We start from the raw sequence: 12,918 nt of genomic DNA on the forward strand, positions 1-12,918 counted from the left end.
CAGAGAGGAAGGGGTGTGTGTGCTCTGTGGTAGATCCTCAAAACAGGCGAGACACCACCAATCCTCAGCTCATTTCATCGCTGAGATGTGTTTTAGAAGAGGATCTTTTATTTTAGGTGTTAGATCTCCTTTTTGTAAAAGTGCGTATGAGTGTGAAACCCTTTCTTCAGGTAAATTAAACTTTGTTTTTTGGTGTAATTGTGTGCGTCAAACAAAACGAAGAGGCACAATCTGTGATCCAGAGGTCAACAGTAAGAATTAAACACGCACTTCTCCCCCCAAATTCGTCACCCAGACTTTCAGAATAGGAACTCACTGGATTTAAAGGATAAGTTCACCCAAAGATTAGAATTCTGTCATCATGAACTCTCATGTGTTGCAGCATCCTCCTAAACAACTGAAGCAGACGGGGACTTAATTTGAAACGTTAAAACAAAATGCCTCCATGCAGCTTTTCCAGTGTAATCCAAGTCTCAGAGTTATTTACACCCAAATCACTGTAGCTGCTGAGCACCGTTTCAGGAGAACGCTGCGACGTTTCTAAGCTGTGAAGCTCCAGAAATGTTTTATGGACTACAAAACTTATCATGACTTTCCATCAGGACGAGGAGATCGTGACTGAATTTCAATCTTTGGGTGAACTTTTCCTTTAAAGTTGTCCTATTAAGCGGTTCAGTGTTAGGACAAAGATAGCCACTTATTTTAAATTATAGCTTTACATGACTAGTGTTTCAATTACACAGTATGTGAACATATAACCAATGTATAGATTTAAACAAACAGCAACTGTGATCACATGTACAACTGGCAGGGTAACTACTAATTCAATAATGTTGTGTCCATCTAACAAGATTAACACCAACTCAAAATCTGGTTATGTTGATATTTAAACTTCTAATAAAATCTAAATTAAGACAAACATGTCTGCAGCTAACTGGACCAGGTATTCCCACATTCATGTCTTTTCTGGGAAGCAAACTCACTTTCCTCATCAGTCACATTATAGTAAATGCTCTATAACACTTATTATTTGGCCCAAATCCACCAAATACTACATAATAGTACAAAGATGTTCCAACAGACCATTCAGGAAACAGAATATAGTCAGTTATTGTTTATTAACAAATACAACTTATACATTAAAAAGTTTGTAGTTTCTTCTTTCAGGTTTCTTCCGGAGCCTCGAGGGCAGCAGCTTTCTAGCCAGTGGCGACATTTGAATAAAAAAAGGCATCGAGGCGCCTGAAAGAGAGAAATCCAAATCAGACAATGTCAACAAACAGAGATAGGATCCATTGTGGCCTCAGATAAAAAATTAAGAGTCAGGTGCCAGCAGGTGTCAGAAACACACACACTTACCTTTACAGTGAACTAGATCAGCAGGATCACGAGGAGTTACTTTCCTCATCAGTAGCTCGTGAATCAACCTACAAGAGAGAAGCTCAGTTTTAATTCACATAAAGAAGCTTCATTTGCGTGCAACAGTACGTCTGCTGTGGGAGCCTCAGAATAAAGCTAGAATCAGGAGCTGGAGTTCAGCTCTCATAGTAGGTGTCAGAAAAGTTTGTTTTAGTTTGTCATCACCGGCTGAAAGTTAGACAAATGCCAAACATACTGCGGAACATGAACTCACCATCTGTCAAGCCCGAAACTCTGAAGTCTTCTGTCTTCACATGTTGATCTTTGATAGACGGGGGACAAATACAAGTTAGCAAAGACCAACACATGTTTAAAAAGAGGTGAAGACTGCACAAAACACATGAGCCTCAGAAGAAAGTTAGAATCAGGAGCTGGAGTTCAGCTCTCATAGTAGGTGTCAGAAAAGTTTGTTTTAGTTTGTCATCACCGGCTGAAAGTTAAACAGATGCCAACACGAACTCACCAGCTCTCCGGCCCAGCAATCTCGGATGTTTGTCCAGCTTTAAAAGTTTACCTATGAAAGAAATTGGACAGATTAAACAATGTTTTTCAAAAGTGGCGCTGTTCGGATGAAGACTGCAGAAACACACGAGCCTCAGGATTAAGTTAGAATCAGGAGCTGGAGTTCAGCTCTCATAGTAGGTGTCAGAAAAGTGTATTTGAGTTTGTCATCACCGGCTAAAAAATAAAAAAAAAAAGTCATACGGATGCAAACATGAACTCACCAGCTCTCAAGCACAGCAACAGTCAGTGAGGACTCGGAACTCTTCGGTCTTCCCGTTTTTTACCTTTGAAAGACAGGAGAGATAAAAGTTAGCAATGGGTAACGTTTTAAAATATATTTAAAAAATGTGATTGTATCAATATGAGCCTCAGAATAAAGTTAGAATCAGGAGCTGGAGTTCAGCTCTCATAGTAGGTGTCAGAAAAGTTTATTTTAGTTTGTCATCACCGGCTGAAACTATCACATGTCAAGATATGAACTCACCTGGAATTCAACTTTAGTCTCAGAGCTCCGGGTCTTCGGATCGTTCCTCTCGACGGTCATGGGACTCACCGAGGTTTGGACTCCAGCACGCCTCCATGGGACGGACTGGGAAGAAACCAGACAAGGCTCATGAATTCATTCAAATCGTAGCATTATTTTCATCCACTTCAATGTTTAAACCTCATGCAACTGATAAAAGACCACACTGAGTACAAATTCAGCTGCATGAGGGTCAACTTCCTCACAAGAACTTGGATGTTGAGCAACTGCTTTAAACTAGAAGTAGAAAGAAAAGAAAAACGTGCATGTGCAAACCAGCAGTGATCTGATGAGTTTGCTGCTATTTAGACAACATAAAATGTGATGTAAATGTGAATGTGAAGGCTTGTTTTGTGGATCAATATAAGAAAAGTCAGATTCCTTATTAAAAGCATATATAGAATCAAGTAGTAATCACAATCTGACTGTTTGAACACGTGGTGGAGATCAGTTCAGTCTAGGAGCTCTGGCCCTTACAGAACAGCCACGTGTTGCTCTGCAGACCACGAAGCTAATTTATCAAACAATGTCACAATTTAATACTCACTCGTTTAGCTTCTCTCTGGGGATCTTTCAGCCTACTTTCAGCCAAACCGACCCAAAAGATTCATATTGGCCGCCACGAAGTAAAGTTTGGAGAAACCTACGACTGCAGCAGCGAGGATCCATGTCTCCTCTCTGACTGCCAGTGGAGAACAGAGAGAGTGACCACAACCGGCTTCCGTATAACAGGAAGTCCCGCCCCTTTCTGAGCTAGCTAGCAGGCTAGTTAGCTAACGTTAAGCTAGCGTCATTCGTCACTTTTTTGAAAAGAGGAGTAGTTATTATGGATTTTTTGGTGCTATCATACGCTAATTAAACCATTAATGTACTCGATATATTACCTGAACAAGTGGTATTTAAACAAAGATGACGTTCTCAGCAACGAGCAGCGACTTTTCCCATAAGTCTTAGCAGCCGAGATAAATGTGCCAAAGCCTCACGGGGGTTGTAGTTTTTAATGCTAAAGAGCTCATTGTCATTGAAACCTGGTAAAGTTGAGGTCCTAGTGCAGTTAAAGGTACCACACTTATAAAGTTAACAACAAAAGTCATTCAACAGTTCTTCAGCAATTCAGTTTATTAAATATAACACCCTGTACACAAATGTGCAACTGTAGTCTAAAGAAAAGGCATATTTAGAGTTTATCTTTATCCACATAATCACTATAATTGATGTGGTATTTGAATAGCTTCAATAGTATATATACACTGAATACAACAGTCACTATATCAGATAACTCACAGGGACATTTAAGGGCATCAGAGGTGATATAACAGTGTATAGAAGTCACCTAAAATTGTGCAAACACAGTCAATCTTCAAATCAGGATGGGCTTGTGTTTTGTTCTTCTTAATTTTTCTATGTGCATACTGGCCTATTGTCTGGTCATAAAATAAATTTACACATTTCATGAAAAATCTGTTAATTTTGATTATAAGAGAGCTGTGACAAAGGTTTTTTAATTTGTTGTGTGTTAGTTGGCATCGACTCTTTCAACTTCAGTGCTGCATGTAATTTGCGTTATTTGTAAAATAAACTCAAATTATTATTAGCATATCATCCAGGTGATGCTGTGCAGGAGACACACACACACACACACACACACACACACACACACACACATATATAGCTTTAGATTTAGGCTTGTGTTGTATTCCCTGATTTTAAAGGTTGCACTACAGTAAGGTGACAGCTTGTTATTATATTTACCTTCACCCATATAGCATTCATTTGATTTTGTCACCCAGTCAAGAGCTTTTGGGGAGATATCAAAATATCAAGATATCCATCATGCATTGCGATATAACCTAAAAATAATGTGACATTAATCTAAGCCCATGTCGCCCAACCATAGTTTGATTTTAGTTCCAGTTAAGGCGTCTTAATGTTCTGCGATATCTGAGACAAAAATGAGCAGGGCTATGGCAAGAATTCAATAAATACTAAGGTTGAAAAAGACCCTCCACCAATCAAACCTTATTCAATTTTCTGACAATTTAAAAAGCAACTCAATCAGATTTTTGAAAATGTATTTATTGTTCCAGTTACATTTTTGGTAAATATCACCTCTACAGTATAAATATACATAACAAAATGTTCTTTCAAAGCCGTCTTTATAATCCTAGGTGGGCTTTATCATTCTGATAAAAAATTAACCCTGTATTTAGTTCCAAAATGTAAAATACTTACTCTAAAAAAATATCAGTAAGCCTTAAAAAGTCCCATCATATTTAATATTTTTAGAATGTAATCTCCCATAGTTTAACCTCCCAGAATCTCAGATGATGTTGCAGATCAAATGACCCTGAAAGTGTAATGTAACCTGTGCTCCATCAGTGTGGGTGAAGGCCCTGTCTTGTTTCAACTGGTCCAATATCAGCTGGTTCCAGTACAATGTGAAAAAGCCTCCCCAACAGAGTGAAAACGGCCAAAAGAACCACACTCAAAGAGTCACGTCAGGTTTAATTTATACATTTATTCTCATCACAGCTGTACAGGAATGCATCGTCACAGCAGAAACACAACCTAAACCCAACCATGGCACAACAGCCGTCACAACACATCCAGAACTCAACCATTAAATGTACAGGCTCAATCAGCTCACCTCAATTCAATGTCTATAATTATCATCAATATTATTATTATAATTATTATTATTATTATTCACATAGAACCATCTGTCTCTCAAATATATCTTTGTTTTCAAAGAGCATAAAAATACAAGTGGATTCTTCATTGGGATGAACGTTGGTGGTTGTTCCACTGTCTGGCCTACATGGAGGGACCACTGAAAACATGGGAGCCGAGGAGGAGCGGAGCCAATTTATTACAGCTTACAGGAGGAGGGGGGGTTCATAAGGGCTCGTACGAGGCTTCTCAATGGTTACAGGAGGAGCGCAGACAGGGTGACTGATTTCAGGGATCGTATAAGACACACGACTCAACCTATAAGCTATTTTTGACACCACACACACACATAAGGAGCGAGGGGGTTTGTAAGTGTTTTAAAAATGTGAGATTGAAACCAAGAAAAGAACAAAAAATAAATACAGAATATATGAAAGAACACTACCAAGGCACAGAGAGATGCAGAGTAAACAAAACGGACACGGAGGGAGATAAAAAGTTGGGGGGGGGGGGGGTAGACAAGATGGAAGGTGGGCGGATTAGAGGCAGTTTCACTAACCAACACTAGAGGGAGCTCTAACAGCTCAAATACCCAGGTATATTTTAAACTCTATGTATGTATACTGGATGTACTATATAAAGCATTGAAATATAGGATTATCTTTTAAAAACACTGTTCACTGCAGCAGGACAAAGGGATACACCGCATGAGTGTGCTTGTATATATGTGTCTTTGCATGTAAATGTGTGTGTCTGTGTAGATTCATTTCCGAGCAAACCTCCATAGATGGAGCTAAACACCAACAAAGCAGAACAACCAGTGAGAATACAACCAATGTCATGTGCATGTGCATGTGTTTTCTTGTGTGTGTGTGCGTGTTTGTGTCTCAAAATTCATGGACACACATCTATATCGTGGTTCTGATCATTAGAATAAACTACTGTACGAGTGGGAGGACATTGACATGAGCATCAGCAGGGAATACACGCACACTCGTAAACAACAGCAACAACGGCAACGATAACAACAACGGCAACAACAACGACATGGAGAGAAGACAACACACAGGTCAGGAAGTCCGGCTAACCACAATCCTCCACTCGCACAGAAGAGAAATCGAGGCTGCGATTCATCTGGAAAAACGACATCGCAGGAGTGAGACAGACTCAGAAAGCGGCCTGTCTTTGCATGTGCTTTGAAAAATTCTCTCCGGTGTCTCATCTGTATGCGTCTTGTCTAACTACCTAGCTATTTATCTATCTATCTATCTATCTATCTGTCTGTCTGCCTGTCAGTCAGTTTATGTGCTTATTTTTGCAAGCAATATGCTTATCTGTCTGTCTCCCCGTCTGACTGAGTTAGGATCTCTGCCAGAGTCTGTAGAGATAAAAGGATGAAGAAAATGATTGTGCTTCTCGATGCACGCAGCCGTCCGAGGCTGGGCGGCGGGCGACTGGCTGGGCTGCAGAGGTCAGAGGTTGTGTGGGAGCGGCCTCCTCGCATCGGGAGGCGTGCTAGAGCTACCGCACCAGACGAAGAGGACTCCCTCCTCAAGTATAATGTACAAGGCTACATGAGAAGCGCTCGCGCACATGCTCAGACACACACGCACACACTCTCTCAGAGCGCCAGCATCGAAGCCTTGGGAGAGTTTTTGCTTGAGACACCTACACACGATGGAGGGGAGAGAAAAGGGGGAGGGAGAGGGCTGGTTGGAGATGAGACGATGGCAGGAGATCAGTCCAGCATTGCGTCAAGTTGGTCTGCCAAGTCGTCAAACATGCTGCCGATGTCGTCCAAGATGGAGACCGTCGCCTTTTTGCTGGAAAGAGAGCTGGAGAGCGAAAAAAAAAAGGAAGAAATTTAGTCAGAGTAGAAGAAAATGTGAAGTGGAGAGAGAGTCAAGTGGTTTTGAAAGTATTCTTCCACACATTGAAAATCAGCCTTTATATGAAACCCTCAGTGATAACTGTAGTGTCCCTCAGATAGAGATAAAGCTCCTGGAGGATAACTTCAAGGATCAGTTCACCCAAGAATGAAAACTCAGTCGTTATCCACCCAGCCTCATGCTGAAGGAGAGTCAGGTCAAGTTTCTTTATCCTCAAAACGTTTCTGGAGCTTCACAGCAAAAACAGGGTTGCAACATTCTCATAAACAACTGAAGCAGATTGGGAATTTTTTTAAACTGTAAAAACAAGCAACATCTCACCAGCTGTAATTCAAGTCTCTAACAGCCCCAAGATAAAAACAAAAAAATAATTTAAAAAAACATTATTTGCCCACTCGCCAACCTTCCCGGTTTTCCCAGAGGACTCCCATTTCACTCCCAGGGTCACAGTTTTCCTGTCTCTCTCCCAATTTAAGACAGTTATATGATAATATGACAATTACAATTATTTGACACAAAAATGCTGTTGCATTTACTTATAATTTAGTTATCTTCATTCTTAACAGTCTTCACAGTCCTTGAATCTAAAGTTTTTAGAGGCTGGGATGCCAAAATCCTTCTCATTTTTGAGGTTTCCAGGTTGGCAAGTATGTTGACGCCTGGTCAAGCTCCTGCAGCCGCTTCAAAATGTGTGCGCGCTTATGCTTTTAGCTTAGCAGCTTCAGTGAAGATTTCAGCTTTGAAAACTGTGTAAATAATGTCTTTTCAGATCCATTTTGGATCTCGGGCCTGCTGAAGACTTTCACGTCAGAATTTTACGTCAGACGTTTTCATTTTTAAATCTTTTTTACACTTTTAAACAAGTTACTTCAGTTGTTTAGGAGGAAACTGCAGTGTTGTCTTGCTGAGATCTCAATAAATCTTTTTCTTGGACTACCAAACCATCAGCATGGGGGAGAGTAGACTGAGTAGAAGACTGATTTTTTAAAATTTTGGGTGAACTTATTTTTACCAAACTTTAACAACTCTTTAACCCTGCAATAACACATCTGTTTCAGTGCAGTTGTACCAACTCTTGAGGGAGATATCTCGCTCCGTAGCTGCTAAATGTCGCACTGTGTTCACCAGCCAGTCATTAACCTGCAGGTGAACACAGTCAAACTGGGTTTTTAGCGCTCTGCTGCTGAAAACAGCTGCCTGCTGTTTCAAACACGGTGAGAGTGAACCAAAATAGAAAAGTGAAAATGAGCTGAAACTTGCCGTAAGATGAGTGGAGCTGCAGATTTAGGTGATCATCCTCAGTAGGTTCATCACTACAAGTGAACCCTATCACATTATTTACACTTCTACATAGTTATTATAAAAATATTGATCGTAGCTGCTTTGCACGTAGAATTGCAAAAATCTTCATCAGATCAAAACCTGTTTTTTATTCTATTCATGTTCAGCAAAGACCCCATCAATGTATTTACATACGATTTCTCACTTTATGCCATCTCTCTGCTGGATTAAGACTGTTGAGAGGAGTACCAGGGATTCACAGCATGCAATTTGATATCGAGCAGCCTCACTGCCTACTGTTCACTCCACTCACACTGTCAGAGCTGCATTAAGTCACTGCTAATTCGAACGCAACAAGTCCCCCTGCTGCACAGGAAATGCAGCGTATTTGTTTGGTCGTCCCGTAAACCGACACACCAGTTGATCTTCTGTTCTATTTCTGTCGAAGAAGCTGCTCACTGTGTTCGCTGTAGTATTAAAACACACTTCCTGTTAGCACCGTAACCAAGATCACCGGATCAACTTTGACTGAAACCTGACGACCCGTCATTTCACCGCATGGCAATTGGCTATAAATACTTTGTTTTGGTCTGTTGTGAAACTGTACAGATACACATCAGTGAGGCAAACATCAGAGCTGTCAAATTTAATAACAGTTAATCACTGAAAAAGGAGACAAAACAGAGCCCACTGCGGCACAGACCTTTAATTTGGAAGTGAATGAAAGTGATTTGAAAAGTTGAATGTTTTTTTTTTTATCAGGTCTTCCACAAAAGTGCAAACTTCGGCTTCAGCTCGCTTGAAACTCAGTGATTAAACGTTCCTCTGGAGTTTTAATTGACTCGCCTCCTTGAAGGAATAGTTCAACAGTTGAGAGGGAAAAAAAAAAAAATGCTTATTCGCTCTCTTGCTGAGGGCGAGATAAGAAAGCCGCCGCCAGTCGGACAGCGCAGCTTGCCATAGTGACTGAACCCGACTGTGATTCCCTCGAGAGACTCTTACAACAAGAAGTCCTTCAGACACAAATTCCTGCTTAACATTTTCTTTACATTCAAAGGTTTCGAGTACTGGAAGTGTGGAATACTCATTACGGACCGCGGGAAAAAATAAGAAAACTACATTAAAAGGATCAAAAATCTAAGACACACAAATAAGAATCTATGTAAAAGTTCGAACTATGCTCAAGTGCAGACGTTGTGTTGCCAAGATGGCCGCTTCCCCACATTTTCAGCCACAATGCTAAGCTAGGATAACCCCCTAGCTTACCTGGATATGGTCTGCCTTCTGTTCGTTTTAATTGAACTGGATGGCAGTTTCGGTTCATGGTGCTCAAAGAGCCGAAAATAAAAAAAAGTACATTTGAAAAAAACAAAACAATGGCTCTTTCCAGAAATCATGACTCAAGCTAATCCACAGAAGTTTCAGAAGCAGTTTCATGCGGGAACTATCCTTTTTCTGATGAACTATACCCTCGGACTGTATCGTCACTCAGAGGGAAGCGCGCGTCGACTCGTGACAGCGTCAAAGCCTGGTGAACTTTTACTTGACGTCTGAAATGCGTCCTCTGACTTTGCAGCTCATCATTGTGAGAGGAAGAGCTTATTTATGCTCTGATTCTCTCTTGGATGCCAACAAGTAGCCCAGAGAGGCTTTTCCTGGAAATAAATGGTACAAGTTGTGGTAAATCTGCAGATTAACTGTATGAATACTCACTCATTTTGTGTGTCCTCCTCTTTGATCTTGTGTTCCACAGCCTGCACTGCTGCTGCCAAGGAGGCACTGGTCTCCTCCAAACGATGCTGCACCTCCTCCTTCTGCTCTACTTCCGCTACTTGACCCTCCGCCTCTCTCAGATTCTCCTTCTCCTCTCTTTTCCTCTCCTCCTCCTCCTCCTCCTCCTTTTGCCTCCTGTGCTCCCTCTCTTTCCTCCTCTCCTCCTCTTCTCTCCTCCTGTCCTCTTCCTCCTCCATCTCCCGTCCTCCCACCAGGTCGATGGAGAGACCGGCGATGGAGGAGCGGGGAGGTTTGACAGGGTGCGGAGACGGGGTGGAGGGACTCTGGGCCGGAGAGGGAGAAGCAAGAGGGAGTCCCGGAGAGAGGGAGGGAGCAGAAGGGGTGTCAGGAGCTGGGAGAGGGGCAGAGGCAGAGAGCGGGGAGGAGAGTTTGGGGGCCGGGGTCGGGGTCTGGGTTGGAGTCGGGGTCGGACTGGCTGCAGCTGGACTGGTAGCAGCAGAAGTCGGGCTCATGGTAGCTGTAGCTACTATTGCTTTGCCTGGTTTAGGTGCTGTCGGAGGCCCACGGGGTTTGGGGGACACAGGAGGAGGAACACGCTTCGGATCTGGTCAGAGAGAGACAGAGAGAACGATGTCAGTTTTCTTACCGCCCGCAGTATTTACTCAGATCATCTTTGGTCAAAGCGTCACCAATAAAATAACATCCCTATCTACATCTTCAAAGGGTTATTGGGATATGATTCAGGGATTATAGAGGTGGAAATGGTCATGATTATGTTTTCATTGAGCTCATCTGCAGCCTTATCATCGTGTTTTCATTACCTTAGAAGGAGCCTTTCATATCTACAGAGGGAGCCCAGTCCTCATCGCTCGGGTTCAGTAAGGGAAAAACCTGGACTAAGCGTTATTTGATTGCTGCTCAGCGACCCATGAAGCCAAAAATGTTTTAACTTCCTGGATGTAAAAATACCCAGATCTTTGCTTTAGCTTCCGCAAGTGAGCGGCCCTACAGACGTCAACCTCCCTCCTGTTTACCCTCCACGCACTTGAACGACGATAAAACAATTTAACGGCGCGTCTCTTCTAGACTTTCTAAATGCTGTCGGACCAAGTGGCTCAAATTCGTACAGTGAAACGAGTCATATTGCAGCTTTTTACAGCCGCTTCTTTCACAATGTCAGCTTATGGGAAAGTCTTTTTGGGCCAGTGTGCATCACGTGACGTATTTACACAGTTTGGCCACTTTGTCAAAATAAATTACGTCACTTAATCGTACGCACTGGACCTTTAATTCCCTTCAGTTATTAACCTTTTTAGTTCTTAATCACAACTTCCTCAGAATAATAACACAATATGATAATCATTATGACATCATTATAATACAAGTGCACTGCAAGTCTGTAACTTATGATATCAACTCATAATGCATTTATTCTAATGATATTCTCACTCTTATGTTAATGTTAATGACCATCTGTTGAAAATATTCCAACGCTGTTTTCTCAAAGCTGCTGTAAGCGATATATTTGTATTAAAATAAGTGTGAAGTAGCTCCGTGTGTTTCGATTTCCATGGAGAATTAGGACTTTCTGCTTCAACATCAAAACGTTAGAGGGTATTAATATATAATATACATATTTATCAATAAACAAATCTCTTGTCTGTGGGGTCATTTTATAAAAAAGTAAAATGAGTGGCTGAGTGAACAACTAGAAGCTAATAATACGGCTGTGAATTATAATAAACCTTCAAAACTGTGTCAAAATCTGTAATGGGTCGCTAAAAGGGTCAGGATATAAAATTCGGTTCATTTGGTTTATTAATAAGGCGGATCAATCCCGCGAGGGCTGTAGGTGGTAGCACTTACTTTGACTCAATCATGCATAATACATTTTCAAAGACTGTAATTAAATGTGCAGTTTTGCCACTCTGCTGTTCACATGTTGATTTAACATTCGCCTGATTCAGTAAAGCTTTAACTTCTGCTGATGGAAGTAATTTATATTTACAGATTCAGCCAGAACATTTCAGAATAAATATACAGTATGAGGGTAGAATAGGTAGGAACATAAAATAGGAGGCTTGATTTGTATTAAATGCAGGTTCATTTTGAATATATGAAGTTTGTGGGTAAATACCGATCTTTGTGTGTGTGTGTGTGTGTGTGTGTGTGTGTTTGTGTGTGTATGAATATGTGTCTCTCACCAGGGCTCTGTGCCGGGTCAGTGTTATCAGGACCGGGTATGGGGACCCTGCGGGTCGGGGTCGGGGGGTCAGTTTGTCCCTTCCTGATGGTGACAGTGGACGGTTTAGGGGAGACCGGAGGCTTCAGTGACTTCCTCGCCTCCATCCACTCACAGCTCTCTCTGTTGGTCTCCGTCCTATCAGAGACCTCAGACACCGGCCTCCGCCTCAGGACCACGCCGCCGTTCTGCTGCGGCTCGCCTCCGCCTTTCTGACTGCTGGGAGAGTCTGATTGGTTATTGCTTTGAATGACCCTTTCTGTTTGCTCGGACGTGCGCGGTCTCCTGCGTATGGTGTCGGAGCCGGTTGTCATGGTAACGACAGTGGTAGCCGCGGGTGCAGGTGCTTCGGAGTCTGTTGCCAGAGGACGAGGCTTCCTTCGGAGTGTCGCTGTGCCATCTGTGATCTCTGTCGCTGAGGAGACCATGGTGGAGCGGGGCCGGGGCTCTGGACGTTGCTGGGCTGGTTGCCGAGGTAACAGGTCAATCTGATCACCAGGGAGGCCCTCTGGTCCACTGATGGTCCTGCGCCGACTTAAGACATCATCATCCTCAGATCCAAGACCCCCTGCTCCTGCCTGGCGACGAAGAGTAGGAGGACTCACCTGGAGATCATATGACTGTCACACATATCGTTAACATTTCAAAATTCTCAC

General features: G+C 42.2%; 1 protein-coding gene, 1 long non-coding RNA gene and 4 other non-coding genes across 10 annotated transcripts in view; all 6 read right to left on the reverse strand.

Moving 5' to 3' along the window:
* Positions 1 to 1,099: 1,099 nt before the first annotated feature.
* Positions 1,100 to 3,372, reverse strand: LOC115581163 (uncharacterized). The gene is made up of 7 exons (XR_003983999.1): positions 2,994 to 3,372; positions 2,408 to 2,512; positions 2,145 to 2,207; positions 1,883 to 1,933; positions 1,634 to 1,681; positions 1,360 to 1,427; positions 1,100 to 1,242 (listed from the first exon to the last, which is right to left on the reverse strand). It is a non-coding gene; the product is annotated as an uncharacterized LOC115581163 (long non-coding RNA).
* LOC115593345 (small nucleolar RNA SNORD60) lies at positions 1,500 to 1,589 on the reverse strand. Its single transcript, XR_003986296.1, has one exon. It is a non-coding gene; the product is annotated as a small nucleolar RNA SNORD60 (small nucleolar RNA).
* On the reverse strand, positions 1,762 to 1,851 carry LOC115593359 (small nucleolar RNA SNORD60). Its single transcript, XR_003986298.1, has one exon. It is a non-coding gene; the product is annotated as a small nucleolar RNA SNORD60 (small nucleolar RNA).
* LOC115593337 (small nucleolar RNA SNORD60) lies at positions 2,010 to 2,099 on the reverse strand. The gene has a single exon (XR_003986293.1). It is a non-coding gene; the product is annotated as a small nucleolar RNA SNORD60 (small nucleolar RNA).
* LOC115593331 (small nucleolar RNA SNORD60) lies at positions 2,287 to 2,376 on the reverse strand. The gene has a single exon (XR_003986292.1). It is a non-coding gene; the product is annotated as a small nucleolar RNA SNORD60 (small nucleolar RNA).
* Positions 3,373 to 4,944: 1,572 nt separating the features above from the next.
* LOC115585130 (caskin-1-like) overlaps positions 4,945 to 12,918 on the reverse strand; it is a 41,200-nt gene continuing 33,226 nt past the window's right edge. For 4 of the 5 annotated variants that reach the window (XM_030423272.1, XM_030423290.1, XM_030423263.1 and 1 more), the window contains 3 exons: positions 12,225 to 12,867; positions 10,000 to 10,624; positions 4,945 to 6,951 (listed from right to left, as the gene is read on the reverse strand). In XM_030423272.1, the coding sequence (XP_030279132.1) occupies positions 6,855 to 6,951; positions 10,000 to 10,624; positions 12,225 to 12,867 (1,365 nt within the window). In that variant the 3' untranslated portion in view covers positions 4,945 to 6,854. The remainder of the gene's footprint in view (positions 6,952 to 9,999; positions 10,625 to 12,224; positions 12,868 to 12,918) is intronic. The other variant, XM_030423279.1, reaches the window with a different exon arrangement.

The sequence above is a fragment of the Sparus aurata genome, chromosome 1, assembly GCF_900880675.1.
Source record: "Sparus aurata chromosome 1, fSpaAur1.1, whole genome shotgun sequence".
NCBI classification, from domain to species: Eukaryota; Metazoa; Chordata; class Actinopteri; order Spariformes; family Sparidae; genus Sparus; species Sparus aurata.